Raw genomic sequence first — 17,500 nt, 5'->3', positions numbered from 1 at the left:
CTACAGAGAGAGCAGGATCTTGGCGGAGCCAAGAGGATAGTCACGTCCGAGGGACGAAGACCGAGAGCCCTGAGTAGCCGGGAATGAGCATGGCCAACACCCCTTTATTTACTTTATCAAAGTAAATGAGAGATGAGAAATGGGAGGTGGGTGGGTGAAACACAATGATCTGACAAGAGTGATCCGCACACAGAACGAATCGAAATATATAACTAAAACACTACGAGCAAGGAAGAATGATTGTCGCACAGAACGGATCGAAAATATTATTATTAACTGGTTTGAGGGAAACAGACAAACGGGAAAAGTCTGAAGAAAAAATTGACTGTCACCATCAGGACTCGAACCAGGGACCCTCGCTTGTAGCCAGCGATGCTCTAACCACTGAGCTATGATGTAGTCGTCATCCAAGTAGAGGCCGTTCACGTTCAACATTTTCTTCAGACTTCGTAACTCACACTTCCTGTGAATCCACACAGGCGGGTGGGACGCAGCCCTCACTGTAACCCACACACTTCACGTACAAACTAGCACGCGGGGAGCCCCAAGTCATAAAATACTAACTGGTTTGAGGGAAACAGACAAACGGGAAAAGTCTGAAGAAAAAATTGACTGTCACCACCAGGACTCGAACCAGGGACCCTCGCTTGTAGCCAGCGATGCTCTAACCACTGAGCTATGGTGTAGTCGTCATCCCAGTAGAGGCCGTTCAACATTTTCTTCAGACTTCGTAACTCACACTTCCTGTGAATCCACACAGGCGGGTGGGACGCAGCCCTCACTGTAACCCACACACTTCACGTACAAACTAGCACGCGGGGAGCCCCAAGTCATAAAATATTAACTGGTTTGAGGGAAACAGACAAACGGGAAAAGTCCGAAGAAAAAATTGACTGTCACCACCAGGACTCGAACCAGGGACCCTCGCTTGTAGCCAGCGATGCTCTAACCACTGAGCTATGGTGTAGTCGTCATCCCAGTAGAGGCCGTTCAACATTTTCTTCAGACTTCGTAACTCACACTTCCTGTGAATCCACACAGGCGGGTGGGACGCAGCCCTCACTGTAACCCACACACTTCACGTACAAACTAGCACGCGGGGAGCCCCAAGTCATAAAATACTAACTGGTTTGAGGGAAACAGACAAACGGGAAAAGTCTGAAGAAAAAATTGACTGTCACCACCAGGACTCGAACCAGGGACCCTCGCTTGTAGCCAGCGATGCTCTAACCACTGAGCTATGGTGTAGTCGTCATCCCAGTAGAGGCCGTTCAACATTTTCTTCAGACTTCGTAACTCACACTTCCTGTGAATCCACACAGGCGGGTGGGACGCAGCCCTCACTGTAACCCACACACTTCACGTACAAACTAGCACGCGGGGAGCCCCAAGTCATAAAATATTAACTGGTTTGAGGGAAACAGACAAACGGGAAAAGTCTGAAGAAAAAATTGACTGTCACCACCAGGACTCGAACCAGGGACCCTCGCTTGTAGCCAGCGATGCTCTAACCACTGAGCTATGGTGTAGTCGTCATCCCAGTAGAGGCCGTTCAACATTTTCTTCAGACTTCGTAACTCACACTTCCTGTGAATCCACACAGGCGGGTGGGACGCAGCCCTCACTGTAACCCACACACTTCACGTACAAACTAGCACGCGGGGAGCCGCAAGTCATAAAATATTAACTGGTTTGAGGGAAACAGACAAACGGGAAAAGTCTGAAGAAGTATTATTATTATTATGTATTATTTATTATACGCATTCCCGCGGCAGCGTCAACCAAGCAGTTATGCTTGATCCACACGTTCGCTTATGCTGGACATTGAAACAAAGCAGATGTAGACAGCTCCTAGAGAATGGGGCTCTACAAAACCAATGATCGAAGTTAGTCCTTCAGTAACATGGAGCGTCGTAAAATTGGTCTCATTGGAAAAATGTCATCACTATTGTCTCCTCATGTAGCATCATGGTCAATGGGTGGCCAGATAATTATACGTATGAGGTTGAGTTGCCAGATAATTATTAAAAGATTCAAATAGTAATATTATTATAGAATGGTTGTTATGAGTTTATAAGGGTGCCATGGCTGTTTCTACTCGTGACGAGGGTGTGCACAAACACTCTTCACCAGCGCGTTCCATGCTGGACGGTCCACAGCAATCCGCTCCAGACGGCGCAAGTCCTCAACACTCCGCAGGTGTCCATTGTTCGACTGGGACAGATCGGTGTGGAGCTTTATTGGTAGTGTCACCCTCGGCCTCCCACGGTACCTACCCTCGGGTGCCTGAAAGTATTGCTCCATGCTCAATCGTGCTGGCGTGTCCTTACCCAGGCGAAGCACATGCCCGAATAGACTCCAGCGTGAATTTCGGATCAAGTCCGACACCGGCTCCACTCCACATCGGGCATACAACGCCAAATTACTAATCTTCTGTGGCCATGTGATGCCGAGAAGTGACCTGAGTTACCTTCTATGGAAAGCGTCCAGGGAGCGTTCGCTAGCAACCGTCAGGCCCCAGGTGCCTGAATTATAGAGAAGTATCGGCATGATAAAGGCGCAGTACAACCTCATACGCAGAGGCTCTCGGATCAGTCTTCGGCGCTTCCAAAGAGACCACATGGATCGGAAGGCAGCCTCGGCCAATTGCCTGCGACGTGTCACATCCTCAATGTCGCCCAGGAGTGAGCCCAGCTTTCGGGATGTCCTCCAGCGCTCGTCAATTCTGTCTACAGATCGACCCAGCTCTGTCCACTCAGTTTTGGTGTTGTTGACTCTCAGAGCCCACTGCCCGAGAGTGTGGTCTATGACCGGTTCGAGCTCTGTGAGCCATTGACGACTAAGGCTTATGAAATCGGTGTCATCTGCGTAGACAAGCTCAAATGGAATGTTGGTGCTTTGATCCATTGGCGGTCTGTTTCGTGCCACCTGGGTGCTCCTCAGATCTCTCAGTGCTGCCTCTAAGTATATAACAAACAACACCGGGGAGAGAGAATCACCCTGCGGGGTGCCAATTGTAGTTTCAAGGGACTCTGATACTGCCCTGCCGATGCGTACCTGCAGAGTTGTGTTGGTCAACAGCACTCTAACCAGCCGAACATCATCCTCCATCAGGAAAGACTCAAGAACTGTCAACAGTTTGTCATGACGTATACAGTCGAATGCTTTGGACATGTCGATTCCAAGAATGGTCATTTCCCGCCGATAATGCTGACATGTTGCTGCAAACCATCTGTGGCTCCAAACAAGGTCCGCTGTAGATCGGCCTGCTCTGAAACCACTCTGCGTCGGAGACAAGTACTCACCGACTTTCGACGATATTCTTCGCAATGTAATAATGGAGAGCGTTTTGCGTAATGATGTAAGGAGGACAATAGGGCGCAGATTTCCAGGTGGTCCAACCGTCTTTCCTGGTTTCTGCAACGGTACCAGTGTGCCACATCCCAGGTCAAGGTGCTGGTGAGTTGTGAACATGCTGTTGAACAGACAGGCAATGTGAGGTGCAAGGTTTTCTCTTCCATATTTCAAGAGTTCGCCTGGGACTCCATCTGGGCCAGGGGATCTTCCATTATTCAGTTTTTTCAGTGCATTGGAGACCTCAGCAGATGAGATTTGTCTTTGGAGGCTTCTTGGGCGACCGGTGAATGGCTCGACGCCTGCATCCACATTCCCACGAAACTGGTCATGGAAGTGGCTCCGGACAGTAGATGCCGCCTCCTGGTCATCGAAAATATATAGCAGAGCAAACTCTAGCAAGACATACAACGATGCATGCCACCCACCTTGAGCTACGAGCAAGCGTCATCATAACGCCGCCACATCGGAGGCGAGCGACACGCATGAACGCCAAACTTTAGTATGACACGTTGAGTGCCCACGACGCATGCCGCCTACGTTGAGTGTCACGTTGTATGAATGTCGCGTTGAGTGTCACGTTGTACGACACATAGAATGCCACGATGCATAGAGTACCATATGAGCACGTACAGCGCACGTTCATAGCAGCATAGTTTGAGTGGTAGCACGAAGCAGCCGCGTGCACCCATTTATCTGCATTATTACTATAATGCTACACACACACGCACGCACATACGTATACACACACACGCGTCACACAGACATACACAAACACTCTCTCCTTCTCTTTTCATCTCCCTTACTCTTTCTCTTCTCCAGGATCTTTTTTCATGACAATTTCGACGGTAATACGGGTAACATAACAGCGAGTCCATGATCAGGTTTTCCGCTTAACTCTTCTCTGTGCGATTCCTCTGTGTCTCATGTACAGTTTGCGGAGATGATGCGCACGCACTATGGTCAGTCTCTTCAAATAGCCCTGATTGGCCTCAAGAATGATCTACGTCGAACCTCGGATCTTGGCACAGGACAAGCGAACGAAACACAGGAAGTGAGCGGACCAAGGCAGGATGCAAGTGGAGCACATGAGGCAAGCAGAGTACGGGATGGAAGTGGAGCAGGAGAGGACGGTGGTGGCAATGGTGGTGATGGTGATGGTGGTGATGACACGATGCAAGTGACGTTAGAGGAAGCGACGGCCATGTCCTCTCGGATATGTACTGTTTATCATGCTGTGTGCTGTGCTCGGAATGTGGATGAAGTAAAACAGGTGAGAAATCCCATTGCACACACTCTTCTTATTGATAATCGTACACCCTCCATACCTTGCTATGTCTATTGGTGTTGTTGTAGTTTGACATCTATTTGATGTGAAGTGGAAATTATGATAACATTATGCCTTCCAGTGCCCTTATGCGCAACAGTGTGTGCTTGTTTGTGTGTGTGTGTGTGTGTGTGTATGTGTGTGTGTGCATGTATGTATGCGTGTGTGGGTGTGTGTGTGCGTGCATGTGTGTCTGTGTGTCTTTGTGTGTGTGTGTGCACATGCACATGCACACGTGCATCGCCAGGTCTGTACAGAGGTGTTTCAAGCTGTGTTGGTGGCGCTGCAGAAGAGCCAGCCGCACTCCTCGCAGAAGTCCTGCGTGTGCATGTAGTCTGTGCAACACTCTAGCCAATGCTGTCGTTCTCTTCGTGCCGCCAGACCTGCCAGCTCCCCAGCCAGCACGCAATGGAAGCTTATCGTCAATTCTGTGATGAAAGCGGTGAGGCAGCAAGCGTGTAGCTCATGACGGGCACCACAGCCACGTGTACACACCAAAAACTTTCCGCTTTCGTTCATCATGTATTCAGAATGTTTTCGCCTAATGGCCTGGAGATCGCAGTTCTGTGCATGGAGTAGTAAAGTAGCAGCAAATTACTACTCCCTGATTCTGTCCCTGCTGTGAGAGCGTGATGGAATGCCACCAAGGACATTGGAATAACTAGACCAGCCTTTGTCAGCCAGGATAGTAATGTTTTATCCACATCCAGAGACCAAACTAATTGTGGCGTTGCGGGTCTGTCACTAAGGTGAATCTGTGACCTACGTCTCGTTACGGCCTGAATGCTATTTCATTTTTGGCAGCAGACAGATGGAACATGCTTCCACCCGGATGTCGTCAAGCTAAGCCCCTTTCTGCATTTGTCACAAGCACCAAGTCATTCCTAGGGTTCCCAGTAAAAAGGCAACGCCTGTTGGGAGTTCCCTAGTAAAATGATAAATTATACTACAACTACTACCGTGGTGAATCTGTCACCATGGTGAATTTGAAATACTGTAACCTGCAGTGGGTTTATACATGTTACTTTGCAATTGCAAGTTTCGTTTTGGAATTAATTTTCGCTATATTCCTTAGGGTCCGTCCATACATTTTTTTTTTTTTTTTTTTTTGGTAAACCGGCCTCTTGTACGGGCAGAATTTAGTAACACAGTGATACAATAAAAACAAGTACCAGTAGTTACATACATGGACCATACGAGAAAAAGCAATGATGACGAGGCATAAACAAGTGTCTAGTGCTGTATGGCAGCTTCCGAGACAGCGAGTCGAGCGGATGACTCAGCCACCTCCGGGTGCGAATACAGCCGTCGTGCACCACGCAGGCAAGCCACGCCTGCATGGAGAAGGGCGAAGCTGAACCTGCAGCGGATCCATGCCATCACTGCAGAGTATGGCTCACCAGATTTGTCGGAGACCATTGCAGCTATTCTCTTGAGGAGAGCGGCAGCAGCTCGACCAGTACCACCAGTTGCAGCGAAAACCACAGGGATGAAGGTTCCACGCTCGACCTCCTTGACGCGCTGTTCGTATCGCCTCCGTTTTTCACGTTCATGACGCTGGTAGCAAGCGGTGATGGAAGAGGATCGATTTGAGGGAGCAAAGGGGTTGAAAACCCGAATATCGAGAAAGACTCTCTCAAACCGACCTCCCCAAACACCACTCGCCGCAACATCAAGTCGAGCCTGGTCTTCTGTGGAGGCAGTCTTGTAGCGGAGCTGCTCACCAGAGAGCGGTTGTAAGTGTGGCTCGATAGCGACACTATTGGCGACACGTTTCAATAGCGAGGCAGTGATGTCCCGCACCTCATTGTGTCGAAGTGACGGGAAACCTCCGGTGCTGCATGTCAGGGCATGGGCTACTGTGAAGCTGGCTCCACAGACACAGGTTGACGGTAAGCGAGAAGGCCGCCAGCCATAGCGCAGTGCCAAACCATCGCGGAACTCGCTTTTGGATAGCACAAATCCATGACGGGATAGCGGACGACAAGTAAGCCAGCTGGAGGCGCCAGGCTCACTTGCCAACTGAATTGTGTGCTGCAAAGTGGGCGATGCGTCGGCAGCGAAGCCACGGATGTCGGTCTTCGCTTTCTGGCGGTGATCTGCACGCTGTGACGCTTTGGCTGAGGCAACGCTGGCAAGAGCTTCCGTCACACTGAAGTCTTGGTCGAGGATGTTGGTGGTGAGCGCCGCTGTGATCGCGCGGGATGAGGCGTATTGGGTTGTTAGAGATGTTGGATTGACGATGCCCAGGCCACCATCCCGGCAAGGGAAGGCAAACAGCCGTCGCAGCTCCAGACTGACTTCTTCTCCAGTCAGGGCTGGCAGCAGCTTGGTAACAATGGCGTGTTCCAACTGATCAAGACCACTGGACGCATCCGGCAGAACACGACACAAGAATGTCCAGCGGCATGAGAGAGCACGAACAAAAGTAGTGTACGCTGCCTGGGGCTGGGTACGAGCGAAGGATGAGAGTGTCTCAATCTGCTTGCACCATTCATTGGCCTTCTCCTGGATGAACCCGTGGATGTAGTCGGGCGTGCCAATAGCGGAACCCAGGTAGCGGTTGCCGTCAGATGTTACTTGGATGCCAGTATCAGCGAAGAGGCGCACTGCGTCGTCGTAGGCATGTGGCTTGACCACAAGCACAGACTTCCGGGCATTGAGATGATATCCGTAGGACGGACCTTCAGCCTGCAGCTTGTCCCACCACGATCGAATTGCTACCAGACGACCACCTGCAGATGAATCGTCCGCGTACCATAGCTGGCTGGTGTCCGGGGTTGCTACCGCTCTCACGAGTGGGAGGATGCCGAGGGCATAGAAAGGCATTGCCAGGGGGTCCCCCTGGGTTGTGCCTTCTTGGGACAGAATACACTCCCCTGCCACATACAAGTTGCTCGGCCGCCGGTACGAATTGATCACAACTGCTGCAAGAGAGGGGCATTGGTGGCGAATATTTCGGATGGCCACATTGCGGTTCAGGTTATTGAACGCATTGGCCGCGTCCGCCATAATGATGCCCTCCGTTTCCTCTTGGGCGTAGACTTGGTGCATGGCATGAATGGCTGCCTCTATGCCGAAATCCTGGCCACCACAGAGTTGCAAACTTCCCGCTGCTTTCTGGATGTCGTCGCTGATGACGATCAGGATGCTTCGGCCGATAATGCGGCGCACTACCTCCCCGATCCCGATCGGTCTCACCCCTGGGTTCTTGTCCAGAGGGACCAAACGGGAGGCGAGATAGGCCTCCAAGGCCAGCGGATCGACGAACTGGGTAGCCAAACGGCGAGCACATAGGACTAGTGCATCACAGAGAGAGTCCGAAGCATCTGCAAAGCTGGTTGCCATCCATCTCCATGTGTCCGCGTCTATGCCTGATGGGCCCGCAGCACGTCCATACATATCCAAGCTTTTTCACAAAACGAAATATTTTCGTTATGGGATGGGAAGGGGTTGACCACTTTCGTTTCAGAAAACATTGACAGTCAGACCTCGCTTATCAGGTCCTCGTTTATCCGGATCCCTCGCCATCCGGAAGAAACTTGTTGTTTGCCGATGTGCATCATCCCGTACGTTACGCATACAACATAACCGGACCTCGCGATCCGCATACCGGTGCATGATTTTGTGTACAAACCGATCGAAATATGTACAAAACGCTTCGTCCCATCCGGTTGCACGTGGCTTGCAGAAGCTAGGATCAGGGAGTTGTACAAACAAATGAGGTCCTTGACCTGCTGCATGCATGTGGGTAGTGTTGTGTATAGTGTTTGTCGCCGTATTGTCCCTCTCCGTATTGTCACTCTCCGTATTGTCCCTCTCCGTATTGTCCCTCTCCGTATTGTCTCTCTCTCTCTCATCTATTAATATGCATGCTCGTTGGAAATAAATCAAAAGTACACCACAGACAGCACTCAGTTGAATGTACTTGTCATTTTTCTCGCTTGTTTTACATATTGTGCACGCTAGTTGTACTGCATAGGACCCGTCTTCGTGTATCTACGATAGCACTCCTTTTGATATGCCACATGCACGTACAGTATTATGTGTGTTCCGTTATCCGGTTCCCTCGCCTATCCGGATATTTTTGTGAAAAACGGATGTGTGCAGTTTTAAAAGCGAGGTCTGACTATACAATGTATAAGATGATACTAAGAATGTTTTAAAAAAATAAAAAAATTCACGGTTCGCGTGAGACTCGGCTGGAAACCGAGTTTTCCGCATCCGTAGGAACGCCACCACCCTTCAAGGATCAAGGCGGAGATGCAGCTCCTAAAGCGGTGGGAGGTGAGTAGATCAGCTCACCAGCAAGTGGTCAAAGACCGAAAATCCCATTCACTGCATCCATGTAACAATCTTACTATAACAAAAATTGGCTGATGAGCAATACTGGCTTCCTGGTGATGGTTATGTTATGACCGAAACGTTGAATTGAAATTTTTCCGAAAGTGCAATAACTAGGCACAAAACTGACAGAGTACTGAGACATTCGACGTCCTGACACCTAGCTTCAACACATCTCCGTAGCGCTAACCGACAGCCTTCCAACTTGGAAGGTTCAAGGTTATGGAAAGACCAAAGAGGGGAAGGCAAGCGCAACGAAAACGAGCAAAAGCTACAGTCCCAATGGAACAAAGTCAGTTTTGTGCCTAGTTATTGCACTTTCTGACTGTATTATAGTATCCAGTTACTGTGATGGAGAGTTGCTCTTAACTCGTACCATATTATGTCCTTTTCCTTTTTACATTTATTTATGGCTCAAAATCTGAGTTTTGAAATTTTTCCTGTCATGAATTTGTGAAAAGCAGTGTTCTAAATTTACTACAGTATAACAGTGTAGAAAAAGACCAATCGTAGTGCTGCCTTACTAACAAGAATACGGTGTACAGTCAACTTCGCTAATAACGACGGCGGATATAACGACAATTCGCGAATAACGACAGAATTTCCATGCCCAGAGCCCATCTAACTGTAACACGTTTAATGAGACTACGGGTATAACGACATGTCACGGATAAGGACACTTTTCTCATGCCCCGCCGCCGAGTGTCGTTATACGCAAAGTTGACTGGACTGTATTGTTGTTCTACAGAGCTCATCACAACGTGCACAAGAATGGCATTGAATGGTACGGCAGTGACGCAGTCATACTTAACATGCATACACACACACACACACACACACACACACACACACACAGTACCGCAGTGACGCAGTCATGCTGAACATGCACACACACACACACACACACACACACACACACACACACACACACACACACACACACACCTTGACCTTTCTTTGACGCCCATCGCCAGAGGCGATGATAGCAATGCTACGGCAGAAGCCATAGCAACTTGTGCTGGGATTACACCATTCAACAACTTGCAAGGCTGAAGAATTGACCGTCACTATTCAGCCTGGTCTACACCATACAGCTATTTGGAGTGACATTTTCTGGCCAGTGAATCCCTATTTTTGGTCTTTTCATTTTTTTTTCCCGCACACACATCACACCACATACTCCGGCATGCACTGGCTGTGGGTAACCACCCAGGAGAATGAAAGAAAAGTCAGGAAGAGTCTGAGAAAGAGAAGAAAGACGTGTGTGACCATAATCGTCGGGAATCGAACCCGCAATCTATCGATTGGAAATCGCTGCACATACCACTGCACCATATGGGACACACACACACACACACACACACACGCACACACACACACACACACACACACACACAGAGTACAGCAGTGACGCAGTCATGCTGAACATGCATACACACCTGGTCCTGGTAAACACTGCCATTACGGTCACGTGTCCCCTTACGGAGCCGACAATATAGAACGACGAGCGGGACCATGTTCGAGAGAGCCATCTCCAGCAGCTATGGATCTGGCTTATCATCGGAAACGATTCCTCTCACGGCTGCCGCTAGAACTGGTCCATCACTCTCCACAACAGAGCGAACATTCCATGAGCCAACGCTCAGAGTCGTTCCAAGTCGTCGTCTTCGTGCGGTAGTTTGCTCCACTCGCGGGCTTGCAAAGCCTCGCGAAGGACTCCGAGGTGGGGGCGACGAGGAGAGTGTCGGCATCGTAACTATCCGACCAAGTCTCCTGTCGGTGAATACCCCACCTCACACACACACACACACACACACACACACACACACACACACACACACACACACACACGTACACACACACACACACACACACACACACACACACAGTACCGCAGTGACGCAGTCATGCCGAACATGCATACACACACACACACATCACCAATAGAACGGTTTGGTTTCTACTTCGACTTTTTCATTTATTTTATTTATCAGTACAACATCTCCTTGGGCTTGGCTCGCCGTAAGACGGCCAATAGTGAGAATCACCAGAACAAGAGATCGAGAGGTGCTACTTCGAAGTAGAAAAGAAGATCAGTGAGTTAGAGAACATGTAAAAGCCAGCCAGCCAGCTATGCAAGGGGGGGGGGGGAGGGCGGCGAGGGGAGGAAGAGGGATTATTCTCAGCAATGGTGGCGCAGCAGCGCACACACGCAGGGCAGCTAAGCCCAGTGTTGTCGTCTACAGTTAGCTTAGGCTAGAGGAGGGTTTGAAAAGACCCTCGATTACGTCATGGACGCGCAGCTTGAACTACTGTTTTATATATATTTTTATGTCATCGCATAGCAGGGCAGCCCATGCATATCGACATAACACCAAACAAACAGAATGATGTCATCGCATAGCAGGGCCAGGCAGCCCAACCATGCATATAGACATAACACCAAACAAACAGAATGATGTCATTGCACAGCAGTGCAGCCATGCATATAGACATCACATTTTTTAAACATAAAATTAATGATGAACATACTGTATCAGATGGTTATCATGCAAACAATGTATTTTTTTATTTTTGCTTGTATTCTGCTTGCCGCCCGCACGCCTTGAACCACTTCTAAGGCCAAACATTATGATGTCATTGCACCGCAGAGGCATCAGAAATAAATCATATCCCTTGCACAGCAGAGGCATCAAGAATAATTGGACATGACATGTATGGTTGTTGGAAATTGTTGGGAGCTCATAGAGCAAACTGTGACAATGATGTGACGGAATAGCTTCGGCATCCCATAATTATTATAATAGCCATGCACGGCTGGGATTACCTCACAGGCCAAATGAAATGATGTCATTGCATAGGAGGTCATGTCATCCCATGACACCTGGATCACACACAATGATGTCAAGGCATAGCTGCGTAGGGCGGCAGTATCATGTACACAACCCAGGCGCAACGGCACCAGAAGAAGGCAATATATTATGACCTCATGCATCAGCGGCAATGATGTCGTGGTGTGTGCATGCAGCGTGCAAATTCCTACACAAGGTGGCTGTACACACGGACGGTGGAAAATATATAGCGAGGAGAATTGCAGCACCAAAACAAAAATAAAATTACTGCCATGACGAGGGACTGACAAAAGGTTCAGAGGTTTTTTTTGGCTAATTGCACGGCAATATTGAATATTTTTTTGTTGGAGACATAGGGGAAGTGCGCCCTGGTACACGTACCATTTTAGTAAATTGCGGACAATGAGAACAATTGCCAAATGTTCCTCTTTTTTTTGGAGCACTGTTGAGAGCGAAACTTCAGGAATTCCGGGATATTTTGTAATTTAATTACCATGCAATGGTTTGGATGTGAAACTCGTGAGCCATTTCAGCATCGTGTTACTTCAGCGGTGTGACAGCGACATTACAGTGTTGTTATGTGAAGTATCTGCAGTGCGGAGGCATACAGATCTGCCACCACCGCAGTACTACAGCTACGGGAGGGAAGTTTGCCTTCGGCTTGTGCTCCAGAGAGCAGTGCGTAACGCACGCACGCGCGCACACATGCACATGCACACACACACACACACACACACACACACACACACACACACATGCACACACCTCCTGCTTGTGAACATGCACACACATATTTATCTACAAACACACACATACAGCAAGGAGCTTAGGCATAATCCGAGGGAGAAGGGGGGGGGGGGGGGGGAGCATTATATTGATTGTTTCTACTTGATAGCACAGCATACATGAGCAGTGATTGATGGATTTTTTCGCTTTTATGTTTTTCCTTTTTTTGGTCATGAGGTCATGTCATCCATTTTTTTGCCCATGGTTGTGGTCTCGCCGAAGCACATTCTGTTGAGTTAGACCAATACCATCCAGTTTTTGTTTTTTTTGGTTGCAGACAAGGTGAAGTCATGTCATCCATTTCTTGAGCCCATGGTTGTCGTCTCGCCGAAGCACATTCTGTTGAGTGAGACCAATACGACCCAGTTTTTGGTTTTTTTGGTTGCAGACAAGGTGAAGTCATGTCATCCATTTTTCTTAAGCCCATGGTTGCGGTCTCGCCGATGCACATTCCCTTGAATCAGACCAATGCAGCAGATAGAGATGACGCCGTCAAACACTGGTCACCACTGTGCCAGCATTTGGATAACCGTTGGTCGTCAACGAGGGTAGGTTATCCGGTCAAGTGCCATCCGTGGTGCTGCAGCAGCTGAAACGCGTTGCCCAGATGGATTCTTGGTTGCAGTTGAATCCAACTTGAACCGCACCGCACCGCACTCTGCAAGATGGTGGAAAGTCATGCAAGCAATAGCACTCTCATCCAAAGAATGTTATCGGAGGCCAATCTCCCCAGAGTTCACAGGGGGCACAGGGGGTGAACATGCAAAGCTTGAGACAATAGTCTACTACTGTCAGCTGAGAGAGACAACATGAGCTTTGTTTCTTGCAAGATCCTATTCTCTTTCACTTCAGATTATTCTTTCTCTCTGTGACGAGAATGGTCTTACAGACTGCTTCTCCCATTCCCGTTGGCCTTCCACTCACATAATTTCACTCTTTCTGCATGCTCTGTATGGTGATCCCCGACTTACTAAAATAGTATTCATGCATAATGGACAACTATTACTCTACACATTTCATTTCTACACATCCTTATTCTACCTCCCACACCATACTCTAAACACAGCGGGGAGTCGAATACGACTCCGTGCATTTGATTATGAAAAGATGAAGCTGGCCACGACGAGGGTTTCCCCTAGCAGATCTATTCTTATTAGGCGGATGTCTGTTATTGTAAAACTGGAAAGTCTAACGTTTTAACGACCCAACTTTTTTCGTTATTTGAAGAAACGTTATCGTGACCCGGTTTAAGATGTCTGTGTAAAGATGCGCATACATCTATGTATGTTCTTTACGTTTTACAAACATCGTTTTAAACTTTCTGCACGGTATCATGCCAAAATTACAAAACGATAAATTTTGGTCGCTAAACTTTCCGGTTTTACAGTGTAATCACACCAGTAGTAGACATAAAATGAATCCCAAAATCCAATCCTACAAACACACTGACCCAGACCCAGTGGCTGCTCCTTTGACCATTGCTGAGATTATACTCATGCAGCCAGAGAGTGCCGTCGCTGGCTGTACAAACACCAGGATTGGGCAGGTCTGCAGAGTGTGCCGTCGCTGGCTGTGCAAACGCCAGGATTGGGCAGGCCTGCAGAGTGTGCCGTCGCTGGCTGTACAAACACCAGGATTGGGCAGGCCTGCAGAGTGTGCCGTCGCTGGCTGTGCAAACACCAGGATTGGGCAGGCCTGCAGAGTGTGCCGTCGCTGGCTGTACAAACACAACGATTGGGCAGACCTGCAGAGAGTGCCGTCGCTGGCTGAACGAACACCAGGATCGGGCAGGCCTGCAGAGAGTGCCGCCGCTGGCTGTACGAACACCAGGATTGGACAGGTCTGCAGAGAGTGCCGCCGCTGGCTGTATGAACACCAGGATTGGGCAGGCCCGCAGAGTGTGCCGTTGCTGGCTGTACGAACACCAGGATTGGGCAGGCCCGCAGAGTGTGCCGTCGCTGGCTGTACGAACACCAGAATTGGGCAGGCCCGCAGAGAGTGCCGTCGCTGGCTGTACGAACACCAGGATTGGGCAGGCCTGCAGAGAGTGCCGTCGCTGGCTGTACGAACACCAGGATTGGGCAGGTCTGCAGAGAGTGCCGTCGCTGGCTGTACGAACACCAGGATTGGGCAGGCCTGCAGAGTGTGCCGTCGCTGGCTGTACGAACACCAGGATTGGGCAGGCCCGCCGGAGCCGGTCCGCAAGGTCAGCTTATTACCGGATCAACTTGTTAGCCAGCAAAACAGTCCTGTCGACTACTGTGGAGGTCATCTGTGTACCCGCCATATCAAACACAGACTGTATGAAAGGGTACGTTACTGCCAGACCAATCAAAAACTGCTTCCGGCGCTACTGGCGAGTACTGTAAACCCGGAAAGTTTAACCACCAAAAAGTGTTTAAACGTTTTTGCAATTTTGGCATGATAACGTGCAGAAAGTTTAACGATGGCTACCTGGCCACCCGTTTGTATGCACATCTTTACACAGACATCTCAAACCGGGTTCACGATAACGTTTCTTCAAATAACGAGAAAGAAATGGTTGTTAAAACGTTAGACTTTGTGACTCGTTGGACGTTCCGGTTTTGCAGTACAGTAAAGCCTGCCTCTTTGACTACAGCGCTGCCATGACTACAGCGCTGCCATGACTACAGCACTGCCAGGCACCGAAGAACGACCGCCAGGCTAGAATTTCACCAAGCACAGCATACCAATGTATACACGCATGGTGAAGTCCCTCTGGCTTTCAAATATGCTGTAATAAGCCCTCTCTTCAAAGCTGGCGATCCATCGGTAGCTGCAAATTATCGTCCTGTGTCGCTCCTGCCGATCGTATCCAAACTACTCGAGAAGATAGTCCAGAAGCAACTTGTTGCACATCTGGAGCGATCATGTGCCATACCACCGACTCAGTTTGCCTTCCGCCGTGAGCACTCCACAGAGGACGCCCTAGTTGTAGCAACAGATGCCATCTTAAAGGCCCGGGACGACAAGTTGACCACAGGTGTCTGCCTAATCGACATGTCAAAAGCCTTTGACAAGGTCAATCACAGCCAACTGGTCCGGGACCTATTCGATCTTGGCCTGGACAATGCCTCCCTTCGCTGGTTCTGCAGCTACTTAAGCGATCGAACCCAGCAAGTGCGCATTGGCCCCACCTACAGTGTTGCTGCTAAGTGCTCATCTGGTGTACCTCAGGGCTCGGTCCTAGGTCCGATCCTGTTTAGCATGTACACCCGTGATGTCCCTGCCATAGCCCATCCTGCTCCATCTCTGCAATTTGCCGATGACATTGCAGTGCACTGCCACAGAAAATCAGTGCTAGCCACATCAGCCTGCCTGTCAGGGGCCGTCACCAACGTCGCTGACTGGCTCAAGCATCGACATCTGCTACTAAATGACAAGAAGAGCCAGGTCCTGTCAATTGTACCACAACGCAATGCGGGTCAGCATGTCGCTGTCCGCTGCAACCAGACAGAGCTTCCCCTGAGCCCAACAGCAAGGTACCTCGGCGTGACCCTTGACGCCGCTGTGAAGTGGGACCCCCATGTTGACGCGATGGCGAAGAAAGTTGTGCAGAAGATTGGAGCATTGTGGCGGTCCCGCAGATGTCTGAGCCTCAGTAGTCGCATCCAGTATGTGAGGTCAGTCATCATGCCTGACCTCCTATATGGGTCTAACGCCTTCTCTTCCTCCCTCAAGGTTTCGCAGCTTGATCGCCTTCAGGTCCTGCAGAACCGAGCGGCGAGAGCGGTATACGGTTTGCCGCCTCACACCTCGGCTCAGCCTCTGCTCGAACGGATGTCCCTGTACAGAGTTCGGGAGTGCTACGCCCAGAAGCGGCTCGTCCTGGTGTGGCGCTGTGTCAATGGGAAAGCCAGCAGTGTCCTCCAGGACCTATTCTCACCATCAGCTGGCAGCACCACCCGGCACCAGGTTTCCAGGGGCCTCACTGTCCCCTCGGCACAGTCAGAAGCCGGCAGATCTCGCCTGGCCTTTCAGGCAGCCTTGGCCTGGAACGCTCTCCCAAGGAGTGTAAGGGAGATCAAGGCTGCCCAGCAATTTAAGCTTGCCTCCATCCCCTACACCTTGCAATGAATGCTCTGTCTGACTTTTCCCGTCCACACACCACGTCATTTACTCTTCTCTGCGTGCTTGTGCGCTTATGAACTCTTTGTGTTCCCTCTGTTGACGCTTCAAAATCGCTCTATTGACACTGCAAAATCGCTCTGTTGACGCTACAAAATTGCTTATCATCTCCCTCCCTCCCTCCCCCCCCCCCTCTCTCTCTCTCTCTCTCTCTCTCTCTCTCTCTCTCTCTCTCTCTCTCCGTAGCTCTCTCCCTTTTGAAATTCGCTTCCATAGAATTGGGCACCATTGCCCGTTTGGCCTGCGAAGCAAAATAAAAATCAACAACAATACACGGTGTCTCAACTGCACATAGACTGTAATACAGTCAGACCTCGCATAACTGCACACAACCGTTTTCCACAAAAATATCCGGATAGGCGAGGGAACCGGATAATCGAACACACATACTGTATGTATGCATGACATATGCTGTAAATCGGTAAGCAACGATTTTCTTCCGGATGACGAGGGATCCGGATAAAAGAGGACCGGAGAAGCGAAGTCTGACTGTACTTAAAAAAATAAGGACTGTCTAGGCTAGGAGGCTGATTTTTTTAATCAAAACCCACGATTTATCCTTTGCTTTTTGGCCTTGTGGTTGTGAATGCTGTCTGCTGACCATGAAATTGTGAGTTCAAATCCCAACCTATCTTCAAGTCAAACTTTTTTTCATTGTTTTGCTGATCAAGCTGACAAAGAAGGTGGC

The 17,500-nt window shown here is 49.5% G+C and overlaps 2 protein-coding genes across 3 annotated transcripts in view; one reads left to right on the top strand and one right to left on the bottom strand.

Moving 5' to 3' along the window:
* The window catches only part of LOC135821363 (rho-related GTP-binding protein RhoG-like), a 57,960-nt gene extending 52,170 nt beyond the window's left edge, over nucleotides 1–5,790 (top strand). The window contains exons 6-7 of one of the 2 annotated variants that reach the window (XM_065334431.1): nucleotides 4,289–4,627; nucleotides 4,929–5,790. In XM_065334431.1, coding sequence (XP_065190503.1) covers nucleotides 4,289–4,627; nucleotides 4,929–5,015 — 426 coding nt within the window. In that variant the 3' untranslated portion in view covers nucleotides 5,016–5,790. The remainder of the gene's footprint in view (nucleotides 1–4,288; nucleotides 4,628–4,928) is intronic. The other variant, XM_065334433.1, reaches the window with a different exon arrangement.
* A 5,297-nt stretch (nucleotides 5,791–11,087) lies between these two features.
* LOC135821362 (uncharacterized) overlaps nucleotides 11,088–17,500 on the bottom strand; it is a 45,480-nt gene continuing 39,067 nt past the window's right edge. The window contains exon 9 of the mRNA XM_065334429.1: nucleotides 11,088–13,321. The gene's annotated coding sequence lies outside the window, so the exon portion shown is untranslated. The remainder of the gene's footprint in view (nucleotides 13,322–17,500) is intronic.

This window comes from Sycon ciliatum, chromosome 7 (genome assembly GCF_964019385.1).
Source record: "Sycon ciliatum chromosome 7, ocSycCili1.1, whole genome shotgun sequence".
Taxonomy (NCBI): domain Eukaryota; kingdom Metazoa; phylum Porifera; class Calcarea; order Leucosolenida; family Sycettidae; genus Sycon; species Sycon ciliatum.
Note: the sequence above shows the minus strand (reverse complement) of the source record. Positions and strands in the feature narration are given on the sequence as shown.